This window comes from Melospiza georgiana, chromosome 5 (genome assembly GCF_028018845.1).
Source record: "Melospiza georgiana isolate bMelGeo1 chromosome 5, bMelGeo1.pri, whole genome shotgun sequence".
Taxonomy (NCBI): domain Eukaryota; kingdom Metazoa; phylum Chordata; class Aves; order Passeriformes; family Passerellidae; genus Melospiza; species Melospiza georgiana.
Genome location: NC_080434.1, coordinates 67,415,210 through 67,428,017, shown reverse-complemented (window position 1 = coordinate 67,428,017; position 12,808 = coordinate 67,415,210). Strand labels below are relative to the sequence as shown.

The 12,808-nt window shown below is 51.3% G+C and overlaps 1 protein-coding gene across 1 annotated transcript in view; it reads right to left on the bottom strand.

The window, feature by feature from the left end:
* RAB11FIP5 (RAB11 family interacting protein 5) overlaps positions 1 to 12,808 on the bottom strand; it is a 42,662-nt gene that overhangs the window by 21,667 nt on the left and 8,187 nt on the right. Inside the window, exon 2 of the mRNA XM_058024918.1 lies at positions 3,262 to 3,701. Coding sequence (XP_057880901.1) covers positions 3,262 to 3,701 — 440 coding nt within the window. The remainder of the gene's footprint in view (positions 1 to 3,261; positions 3,702 to 12,808) is intronic.

The following is a 12,808-nucleotide window of genomic DNA, read 5'->3' as shown; positions in this document are numbered from 1 at the left end:
GTTATAAAAATAGTAATACAAATAATAATAATAATAATAATAAATTTACTAAAGATTATTAAAAAATAAAAATAGCAACACCAATAATTATTAGAAATAATTATAAAAATAAAATTATATACAAATAACTATATATAATATATATAATATATAATATATAATATATATAATATATAATATATAATATATAATATATAGAATTATATATAATCTATATCCTATATCATTATATACAAATAATTATAAAAATTATAAAAACTAGTACAAATATTAATAATAAAAAATTACTAAAAATTATAAAAACTAAAATAGTGCTACAAATAATTATTAAAAATAATTATAAAATTAAAATAATTATTTACAAATAATTATATAGATACAATTATATATAATATATATCATTATATGCAAATAATTATTAAAATTATAAAAATAGTACTACAAATAATAACAATAATAATAAAAAATTACTAAAATATTAAAAAATTAAAATAGTAATACAAATAATTCTAAAAATAATTCTAAAAATAAAATAATTATATAAAAATAATTATGTATATATAATATATATACTTATATATTATATTTAATGATATGAAAATTAAAAAATATTTAAAATAGTAATAATAATTTTAAAAATTTACTAAAAATTATAAAATAGTAATACCAATAATTTTTAAACAATAATTATAAAACTGAAATAATTATATACAAATAATTCTAAAAATTATTTAAAATAGTAATACAAATATTGATATAATAAAAAATTTACTAAAAATTATAAAAACTAAAAATAGTGATACAAATAATTATCAAAAATAATTATAAAACTAAAATAATTATATACAAATATTATGTATGTATAATATGTATAATTATATAATAGATATAATTATATAGAAATATATATAAATATATACAAATAATTATAAAATTATTTAAAATAGTAATACAAATAATAGTAATAATAATAAAAATATAAATAAAATAGTAATAATAATAGTAATATTATTACAATTAGAGTAATAATAATTAGGACAAATTGAATTAGGACAATATGAGACAATAAAGACAAAGAGTTACAGACGTCCGGGTACCTTTTTCTGGGCAGCAGGAGCCCAAGAAAGGACCCCCGTTAACAAAGGATTAACCCTTAAAAACAACAGCCCGTTGCATATTCATACACCTCATACATGATGCATAAATTCCAATCAAACACAGGATTCTGTCTGGGCATCCTCAACTTCTTCCTTCTAATCCTAACAGCGCCTTCAAGGCAAGAAGAAGTTCGTTTCTTCTGATAATGGGGCAATAAATTCTTTTTCTCTGAAAGATTCAGGTGTCCTGGGGCTGCTATCTGGTGTGAGTGCCTCATTCCTTTCTTAAAAAAATCCCACTGACATAGTTCTTATTTTAACTACAAAAGTTACCCTGAAATTACAAGACTACATTTATTATATTATTAAAATGTTAATACAGCACTACTGATCAATACATCAAAATACATACTGTAAATATCTGTGTAGAACCACATAATGTGCACTTTTCACAAGATGATCCTTGTCTTCTACCTGGACATGCCAAAGAGAGCTGGGAACCACCCCAACCTTCTCCCTGCCACGGGATTGTGATTGAACCCTTGGAAATGCAAACACAGCTCACTGTGTGTGGCCACACTGGGGACACAAAACTGCAAGGGAGGACCCCAGAGGAGTCTCTGCAAGATGACAAACCCATTGTCTGACAGGATCTGAGCTTGGTAATAAATGCAAGGAACTCCTCAGAAGCTCCTTAAAGGGTTTTTAAGCTTCCATTTGATGTATGAGTTTGTACTGAACAAGAGATGATGGGGCCATGGGCTCCAGGCCACTGCTTGGTGTGATGAGCCAGGAGGGTGCAGTGCTTGCCTCTCCCTCCCACTGCCTTGAAGGTTGGACTTGATCATCTTAAACATCTTTTCCAACCTTAACAAATCTGTGATTCTATGATCTCATGGCTACTGCCAATTTTTGCATGGAGAACCCAAGGAAAACAACTGACAGCTGCTCACTCTCCCAGCTGGAGATGCTGCTTCCTTCACAGAATTGTGGAATGGTTTGGGCTGGAAGTGACCTTAAAGACCACCCAGTTCCAGTCCCTGCCATGGGAAGGGAAGCTCCCAGTAGCTGGAAGGCTCAGCCCAAGGAGGATGGAACCAGCACAGGAATGTCACCAGCAGAAGCCACAGGGCCTCCCCGAGGACTCCCACCCGACCTGGCAATGTGCTGTCTCAGCCAACTGAGCCATTGAATGATGTATTTGTTTCCAAGGGAGAATTAATTCCCTACAAGGGCCTTTTTTGTTTGTAAATGACTGCCCTGGGAGTGCCAAGAGCTCAGATTGTTTTAATCACCGGAGCTGGCCCTGCTTGGGCTTTGCCTGCGAGCAGAGGCGGCTCATTAGAGAGCGAGAGAGCAGTGACCCAGGGCAGGGCCAGCAGCCAGACCCAGCCCAGCCCAGCCCAGCCCAGCCAGGTTCAGCCCAGCCCAGCCCAGCCCAGCCTAGCTCATCTCAGCCCAGCCCAGCCCAGCCCAGCCTAGCTCATCTCAGCCCAGCCCAGCCCAGCCGGGCCCTCCTGGCAGGGACTGCCCCAAGGAGCTGAAAGGAACAGCCCTGAGGAACCCCCAAATCCTGGGAGCTCGTGGTGCAGGATGGAAAAGCAAAATCTGGGACGTTCCTCCCATTCTGGCAAACACCTCAGTGCCAGCACACAGGTCTTGGGGGGTTTGTCACCTCTTAGTGACATCCTGGAGCAAAGGAGGCTCAGGGGGCCCTTGTGGCTCTGCACAGCTCCTGCCAGGAGGGCACAGCCGGGGGGTCAGGCTCTGCTCCAGGGAACAGGGACAGGAGCAGAGGGAACGGCCTCAGGGGAGCCTCAGGGTAGGCACTGGGGACATTCCTCATGGAAAGGGCAGGGATGCAGTCCCCATCCCTGCAGGGATTTCACAGCCCTGTGGCTGTGGCACTTGGGGACACAGTGAGTGGTGGCCTTGGCAGTGCTGACAGAACAGTTGGACTCCATGATCCTGGAGGGCTTTCCCAACCTGACCAATTCCACATTGCTGGTTCCACATTCCACATTCCTGGAACTGGAACCACCAATTCCCCACTCCCTGGCTCTGTGCTGGGTCAGCAATCAGTTAACAGAGCTGCAAGGAACTCTCAGCAGCCCCTTGCAGGGAAAGGAAGGGGAGCAGGGGGGATTATCCCTGATCCTCTTACCAGAGCGCTCGCTGGACAGGCTGCCCTGCCTGCTGGGGGACCTGGGCACCTCGGGCATGGGCACTGCCAGGCTCAGGCTGGCAGAGGAGATGGTGCTGTCTGAGCCCAGGGACGTGCTGGACTGCGTCAGCGACGACCGCCGCAGCTTGTTCTTCAGGAAGAAACCCTTCAGCTTGGACTTCTTGCCCCCCAGCTCCAGGTCATCCTCCATGTCCAGGGCTGCCATGCTGCTGGGGATGATGGCAGAGGCCGACTCCAGGTCGTATTTCTTCTTGCCCGTCACCTTGTCCTTGAGCTTGCCGAAGGGCGAGCGCGCCTTGTCCTTCATGGACAGGTCGAACATGCTGGCGGTCAGGCTGTGCCTGGTGAACTGCAGGCTCACCAGGATCTCACCACGCTCCTTCTCTTTCTTCCCAGCCTTGGAGTGCAGCTTGTACCACCTGCAGCCACAGGGACACACAAGGGAAGGGCCTCTGTCACCTCTCAGAGCCACAAGCCAGCAGAACTTTGAGGAGAGAAAGCACCAGTGTAGCCATGATACTTTCTGAAAAATCCTTTCCTTAGGATTTTTTCTCCTGAGAAGCTGAGAGGCCTCAGGAACAAAATGTAAACATTGATTATCTGCTGCTGTGGAATGCAACAGGTAAATCTTTGATTGGTCTCATGGCTGTTTCTAATTAATGGCCCAGCTGGCTTGGACTCTCTGTCCGAGCCACAAACCTTTGTTATCATTCTTTCCCATTCTATTCTTAGCCAGCCTTCTGATGAAATCCTTTCTATTCTTTTAGTATAGTTTTAATGTAATATATATCATAAAATAATAAATCAAGCCTTCTGAAACATGGAGTCAACATTCTCATCTCTTCCCTCATCTTAAGACCCCTGCAAACACCATCACACACCAGGGACATCCAGCACGAGTTTCTCCAGGGAAAAGTTTGGAAAACGTTGGAAATACGCAGGAGGTTTGGAGTCCCCATCCCTGGAGGTGTCCAAGGAATGCCTGGATGTGGCACTCAGTGCTTTGGGCATTGGACTCAATGATCCAGGAGGGCGTTCCCAACCTCAGTGATGCTGGAATTCTAACCCAAGTGTCCCAGATAGCACCTAAACCCCAAGTCAGAGACACAAACACCCCACACAGAGGTGGCACACAGGACCTGAGCCCTCCCTGGTACATTTGGGAGGTGGCACATGGGACCTCACCCCTCCATGGTGCACCTGGCACATGGCACACAGAACCTGAGCCTTCCCTGGTGCACCTGGCACATGGCACACAGGACCTGAGCCCTCCCTGGTACATTAGGGAGGTGGCACACAGGACCTGAGCCCTCCCTGGTGCACCTGGGAGGTGGCACAAATGACCTGAGCCCTCCCTGGTGCACCTGGGTTGTGGCACACAGGACCTGAGCCCTCCCTGCTGCACCTGGCACATGGCACACAGGACCTGAGCCCTCCCTGGTACATTTGGGAGGTGGCACACAGGACCTGAGCCCTCCATGGTGCACCTGCAGCCCCATGTCCATCCCTGCCCTCACCCCAAACCCTGCCCTTCCACTGAACAGCCTGGGAACCAGCAGCTCACTGAGCCCTCCAGGCAGCTCTGTGACTCTGCAGGCAAAGCTGGGAGCTGTGTTTGGAAGGAGACAAAGCCACCAGCGTTTTGTGCTCGTGATTGGAATGTCCCAGAGCCGGTGACTCAGGGATCCTCTCAGCAGAGACTGACCCAGAGTGGCAAAGGAGCTCAAGAGCATCCATTAAATCAGCTTCCTGCCAGACCTGCTGTGTCTCACAGCAGCAAAGATGCTCAGAGCTGCCTGGAAGTGTCCTTGGATCAATGCTTTAAAGGGTGATGCCCCACCCAACACAAGCCCACCCTTCCCAGGCTGCTAATCTGGGGGCAATTCCCACATTCCCACAGCAGGCTCCAGAAGGAGCTATTGGCCATGCCCAGCACAAAGCTCCCACTGATTCCTGAGGATTCCTGGGAATGCTTCCCACTGTCCCACCCCACACAAAACCCCTGACACAAACATCTTTTATGAAAAATTCTTTCCTTAAGATTTTGCCTCCCGAGAAGCTGAGAGGCCTCAAGAACAAAATGTTTATCAGATAATCAAACAATGGTTATCTGCTGCTGTGGAATGCAACAGGTGCATCTGTGATTGGTCTCATGTGGTTGTTTCTAATTAATGGCCAATCACAAACCTTTGTTATCATTCTTTCCTATTCTATTCTTAGCCAGCCTTCTGATGAAATCCTTTCTTCTATTCTTTTAGTATAGTTTTAATGTAATACATATCATAAAATAATAAATCAGCCTCCTGAAACATGGAGACAGATCCTCATCTCTTTCCTCATCCTAAGACCCTGTGAACACCGTCACAAAACCCCTGACACAGACTTTGCTCTAAAGCTGCCTGTGGAAATGGGGAACACTGGAAAAGGCTCCAAACCATTCCCTGCACAAGGCAAAACCACCCCCAGCCTCCCTTTAGGTGCTGGTGGTCCTCAGGAATGGCTGGGAGCTGGCAGGGCATGGAGCAGCCCTAGAATGGGATGGCAGAGGGGTGTGGACTCCTTCCAGAGGGGAGGAACGGTGGGACAGGGGACACCAAAGCAGAGACACACCCAGAGCCACCCCCTGGCTCTCCACTCCCACATTCCAATGGGGCAGCACCAAACACAGGCCTCCAGGCAACTGTTCCTTCCCAAAAATCTGTTCCTCCCCAAACATCACTTCATCCCCATGGGATGCCCCATCTCTGCCAGTCCAGCACCACTCCCAGGGGTGCAGCAGGATGAGCAGGAACCCAGCACAGCCACAGCCCTGATCCCACCCAGATCCAAGTATTAAATGAATTTCTGATTAAAATTCCCCTTAACAAGGCCCAAGGAAAGCTGCAGCTCAGGACAGATCCTGTTTCTCCAATGTTGAGCTTCTGGGAGCAATGGCAGGTGAAGACACTTCTGACATGCATTAACAATTTCCCAGAAAATAAAAATCCCAGGGGTGTCTTGGATCCACCTGAAGTCACTGAGAAGGAGAAAAATAGGGAAGGAAAATGGGATGGAGTGGGATGGGATGGGATGGGATGGGATGGGATGGGATGGGATGGGATGGGATGGGATGGGATGGGATGGGATGGGATGGGATGGGATGGGATGGGATGGGATGGGATGGGATGGGAGCAGGTGTGACCATGCTGGAATCACCAGGGTGAGGAAAAAACTGGAGTTGTTTTTTCAGGAAAAAACAACTCCAGGAGTTGCTGAATTTCTGCCAGGGCAGTTATCACAGGCTGGATGAAGGGAGGAGCTGGGAAGCCTGGGAATGGCACAGCTCAGCCTGGAAGTGCCCCAGGCCAGGCTGGACAGGGCTTGGAGGAACTGGGACAGGGGGAGGTGTCCCTGCCCATGGGACTGGATGCTTTTTAAGGTCCCTTCCGACCCAAACAAGTCTGGGATGCCATGAAGGGGGCACAAAATGCCCTCATGCCCTGGTAAATATCCCAGGGGCACAGCTGGCAGCACCCAGGTCCCTCAGCACACAAGGACAGGAGGGACAGAGCCTAGGACTTTGCTGGGTACAGACACAGAATTCAATCCCAGTGAATCCACTCCCATTCCCACCACTGACTTATCCCACCCCATCCACTGCAAAACTTTCAGTGCTCAGGTTGCCAGCTTGAATATATCTAGGCAGGAAAAAAAATAAAATCCATGGAAAAAGGCAGCATTGACCCCTTAGAGCAAGGCAGCCCAGAAGAGGCTGAGCCCCTGGGATGGGATAATGGGATGGGATGGGATTGGGATAATGGGATGGGATAATGGGATGGGATTGGGATTGGGATGGGATAATGGGATGGGATAATGGGATGGGATAATGGGATGGGATTGGGATTGGAATGGATTGGGATGGGATAATGGGATGGGATAATGGGATGGGATGGGATAATGGGATGGGATGGGATGGGATAATGGGATGGGATGGGATGGGAGCAGCAGCAGGTGCATCAGGAGAACACTTCCCAAGGGACTGGAGGGGAAAAGGCTGCCTGGAACATCCCCAGTGCATTTTCCATTTAAAGGAGGAGCTGGAAGCAGCTCAGGAGGGAAGGGCTGCAGCAGCTGGGCAGGGACAGCCTGGGGGGCTGAGTCACTGCTCAGGAAAGACAAAGAGCTCCTGAAAGGAGTTTGTGTGCCTTACATCATCCCATGGAAAAAAACAGGGAGGACCTGAGGGGATTAACACAGGGAAAGGCAGGAGCTCCCCTGGAACAGCCTGGATGTGCCCCCAGCACCCCCAGCCCCGTGAGCATCCAAGGGGATTTGGGGGCTGAGCCTGAGCTGCTCCAAAAAGCAGCTGTTCAAGGCAAATCCTCTGCTCCTGCTGGCACTCTGGAGCTATTTCTGGTTCCCAAGACCTCATCAGCAGTCGGGGCTACACCTCTAACAGGCACAGGGCTATTTTTAGGCTGAGCTCTCAGTTTGTGGCACAGGATGAGGGTTTGGGAGGATCCAGCTGCTCCATGTCCAGTGCTTGGGATTTTTGTGAATCAGCCCCAGAGGAAACAGGAGGTGCAAACTGCTGGGAAGCAGCAGGACAGTGGGATCAGGGAGGGAGCAAGTGCCAGGCAGCAACTCACAAACTCCCACAGCACCTTTCCAGCAGGAACCCCCTCCCACAGCCCCGGGTTTCCCAAATTCCTTATAGGAGCTGCCCTGGGGGGAAGCTGGGAGGGGTTTCTGGGCTGGGGCCACCCAAGGTCACATCTTGGACAGGAACACGATGTTTTTTATGGGAATAGGCAACACAACACACCTGGGAAACAACCACGAGCTCCCTTTTCCAGGTCTGAGGGAGCAGAATTGGGTTACCTCAGCCAGCTCTGGAGCAGGGGAGGGAGGGAGCTGTGCCAAGCACATCCAGCCCCAGGGATCCACCAGGATCTGCTGCCTGGGGGGCTGGGAGGCCACAGCTGGGACCAGCCCCTCGCTGCACAGCACACCCAGGACAAGCCACTCACCCCCAGCCACCTGCTCTGGGGGACCTCCCAAGGTCTGGAGGGGTCCCAGCCCCACAGAGCCTTTGCAGGTCACAAAATTTCAGTTAAAATGCAGTGAAACCCTGTCCAGAGCCAGAGCTGGTGGGGAGCAGGAGCAGCATTGCTGCAGGTGAGATGTGGCCTGGTCTGTGCTGCTTCCCTGCTCCCCACAGCTGGGATGTGCTTCCAGATGTGTCCCAGTCTGTGCTGCTTCCCTGCTCCCCACAGCTGGGATGTGCTTCCAGATGTGTCCTGCTCCTTCCCTGCTCCCCACAGCTGGGATGTGCTTCCAGATGTGTCCTGTCTGTGCTGCTTCCTTGCTCCCGACAGCTGGGATGTGCTTCCAGATGTGTCCTGCTCCTTCCCTGCTCCCCACAGCTGGGATGTGCTTCCAGATGTGTCCCAGTCTGTGCTGCTTCCTTGCTCCCGACAGCTGGGATGTGCTTCCAGAGGAGGGAACCTCCTGATCACCATCCCCTGCTCCATGGGGAGCTGCTCCTTTTGCTCCTTCTCCCTCAGCTCCTGCCCCCTGCCCTGCCAGGGGATGTCCTGCTGACACACCGAGAGCCTGGGGACACCTCCAGGGTGACACATCCATGGGACATCTCCAGGGTGACACCTGCAGGGTGACACCTGCAGGGAATGGAGAGCTCAGAGACACCTCCAGGGTGACACATGGAGAGCCCAGGGACATCTCCAGGGTGACACATCCAAGGTGACACCTCCAGGGAATGGAGAGCTCAGAGACACCTCCAGGGTGACACCTCCAGGGAATGGAGAGCCCAGGGACACCTCCAGGGTGTCATATCCATGGGACATCCCCAGGGAATGGGGACACCTCCAGGGTGACACATCCATGGGACACCTCCAGGGTGACACCTCCAGGGCATGGAGGGCCCAGGGACACCTCCAGCGTGACACATGGAGAGCTCAGAGACACCTCCAGGGTGACACATCTATGGGACACCTGCAGGGAATGGGGACACCTCCAGGGTGACACCTCCAGGGCATGGAGAGCCCAGGGACACCTCCAGAGTGACACCTCCATGGGACATCTCTGGGGAATGGAGAACCCAGGGACACCTCCAGGGAATGGAGAGCCCAGGGACACCTCCATGGTGACACATCTAAGGTGACACATGCAGGGACACCTCCAGGGTGTGGGGACACCTCCAGGGTGACACCTCCAGGGCATGGAGCACCCAGGGACACATCCAGGGTGACACATGGAGAGCCCAGGGACACCTGCAGGGTGTCACATCCATGGGACACCTGCAGGGTGCCACCCCCAGGCAGAGCAGCCGCAGCCATTTGGAAGGCACAAGCCACAGGCTGGGACATTGTCTTTGCTGCCAAATGTGCATTGTCCCTGTGACCCTGCACAGAGGCAGCACTGCTGGGGTGCACCCCCAGAGGGAGGGACCCCAGAGCTGTGCTCCATGAGGGCAGGGCCTGGAGAGCAGCCCAGGGAGGCTGAGGGGGAGGAAGCAGAGCAAACTCAGCCAGGAGAGCCTGGCAAGGGGAAGCTGCCGCAGGCTCTGGGGAGGCTCTGGGGAGCTGGGGGGGCTCTGGGGAGGCTCTGGGGAGTTGGGAGGCTCTGAGCCCCCATTCCTGGGCTGTCCCTGGATCAGGAGCAGCCCCATGTGGCAGAAGCTCCCCAGCCCCCACGGTGGGGCTGTGCACACTCACCTAGGTCAGGGTGGGTAATGGCACAGCCCAGCCCAGCCCTGAATGGCTCTGCTCCTCCTGCTCCCCCTGTGAGGAGAGGAGCAGAGCCAGGGACAGCCCGGGGAGACAAACCCAGCTCTGGTTTTACATCTGCTGTTGCCAGGAGCAGACACAGAGCTCCCAAACCCACAGCTGCCCTCGTCCTGCAGCATCCCTGCCTGAGCCAGGGGCAACAGGAGCACAGGAATGTGGTTATGGGGGAAAAAGACCCCACAGAGGATGAGGATGGGGGGGATTTGCTCAGGGAAAACACCTTCCCTTCTTCTCTGTGCTTCATCCTCCCCTGGGCAGGGGAGTCCAGGGGGGGCATGGGGACACCCCTGGCCCATAAACATTCATGGGGCTACAGGGGAATGCTTGGGCACTGCTCTCTCCCCACCAGTGAGAAACCTCTCAGGGTTTGGGAGTGCTGGGCTGGCCATGAGCAGGACATGGCATGAGCAGGACATGGCATGAGCAGGACACAGCCAGGATCTCTGGGCTGGCCATGAGCAGGACATGGCATGAGCAGGACACAGCCAGCACCAATGGCATGAGCAGGTTATTCCCAGGGAGGATATGGGTTATTCCATGAGCACATGGGTTATTACAGGAGAACGTGGGTTATTCCAGAGAGGACATGGGTTATTCCCATGGAGAACACGGATTATTCCAGGAGAACATGGGCTATTCCCAAGAAGGAGATGGGTTATTCCCATGAGGATATGGGTTATTCCAGGAGCACATGGGTTATCCCAAGGAGCACATGGGTTATTCCAGGAGAACATGGGTTATTCCATGAACATATGGGTTATTCCAGAGAGGACATGGGTTATTCGAGGGGCACATGGGTTAGTCCAGGAGCACATGGGTTATTCCAGAGAGGACATGGCTTATTCCCATGGAAAACATGGATTATTCCAGGAGAACATGGGTTATTCCCAAGGAGCACATGGGTTATTCCATGAGCACATGGTTTATTCCAGGAGCACATGGGTTATTCCAGAGGACATGGGTTATTCCCATAAGGATATGGGTTATTCAGGAGAACATGGGTTATTCCAGGAGAACATAGGTTATTCCCATGGAGAACATGGATTATTCCAGGAGAACATGGGTTATTCCCAAGGAGGACATGGGTTATTCCCATGGAGAACATGGATTATTCCAGGAGAACGTGGGTTATTCCAGGAGAACATGGATTATTCCAGGAGAACGTGGGTTATTCCAGGAGAACATGGGTTATTCCCTGGAGAACATGGATTATTCCAGGAGAACATGGGTTATCCCAAGGAGCACATGGGTTATTCCAGGAGGACAAGGTTATTCCCAAGGAAGATAGGGGTTATCCCAGGGAGGACAGGGGTTATTCCAGGAGGACATGGGTTATTCCAGAAGGAGAAGGTTATTCCCAAGGAGAACCACCTTTGCCCTCTGATGGCTCTGGCTGGGCTCCCCAAGATTTCCCTCCAAGCTCCAGCTGAGCTGCACCTCCAGTGCCCCAGCTCAGCTGTACCTCCCTGCTCAGCACACCCTGGGCACCAGGAGCTCCAGTTCCCCTCTCAGACTGGTCCCAGTGCTTTGCCAGCAGAGAGTCCAGAGGAGTTTCCTGAGGGAGTGAAGTCCCTTGGTGACTCCTGGGGTTCAGGGATGCACCAGGGGAGGAGGCACAGCTGGAGCATTTCTGGGGCACTCCCACTTCAGGTGCTCCCCCAAAGGCTCCCCGAAGCACTGAGCACTGTCAGGGCAGGCCAGGCTCACCTAAAGCAGCAGAAATCCTCCTGCCCTGCCCAGCTCAGAGCTGCAGCCAGGCACAGGCACATCCCAGAGGCTCTTCCCAGCCTGCTCCAGGCTGGCATTTCCTGCTGATTCATCCCTGCAGCAAGGCAAGGTCAGCCTGCCTGGCCAGGAGAGCCCCCAGCCTTCAATTAAGGATTCAGCTGGGCTGCCACAGAGTCAGAGCAGGGCAGGGCATGGAGAACCAACCCAGGGCAAACAGAGAACCCAGCCCCTGCTGGCACAGCCCCCTGAGAGCCCAGCACAGGCACATCTCCCTGCAGAGAGGCAGCTGGGCAGGAGGAAGCTCCCCTAGCCCAGAGGGGAAGCACAGGGTGGAAAACAAGGCAGCCCAGGGGAATTCTGTGCTTTTCTGTCTGGTTTGTGTTCCTGCCCCAGCTTCCCCTGCCAGAGCTGGTTTTGGATGGCTGATGCTGCAGGTGATCCCTGCGAGCTGCTGAAAGCACAGATGGAAAATAAACACAGGCTGATTCCCTGAGGATGGAGCAGCAGAGGTGGGAAGTTCATCTCTCCAAATGCTCTTCCCAGAAGTGCTCACAAACAAGGCTGAAAGGAACCAGCCCCAGCTGCTCACACAGCCAGAGCCCAGCCCTGCTCCTCCAACAGGCACAGCAGGAGCTGTGTGGAGGGGCAGGGAGCCCTGGGCATGGTGCTGGTGCTCCTCTGGAACACCAGGAACCCAGGGGAGAAAATTCCAGCATGGACTGGCACTTGCCAAAGGGCTCATCCCAGCACTGACAGGCCAGCAACAGAGGTGGTGTCACTCCAGTGGGACTCAGTGGCAGGAACAGCCTGAAAAGCAGGGAAAAGCCAGCCCTCCTGGTGTGCCAGCTGCTGGCTGTGCCCAGGGATGGGACAAGGCCTGGCACAGTCACAGGCAAGCAGAGGACGGCATAGAAAAGAGCTCTGAGGCACCAGGATGGGGCTGGCATGGGAGCACAGGCAGCAGCTCCATCCCAAATCACTTTTTTGGGGATCTGAGGCTTTTCTCTAGC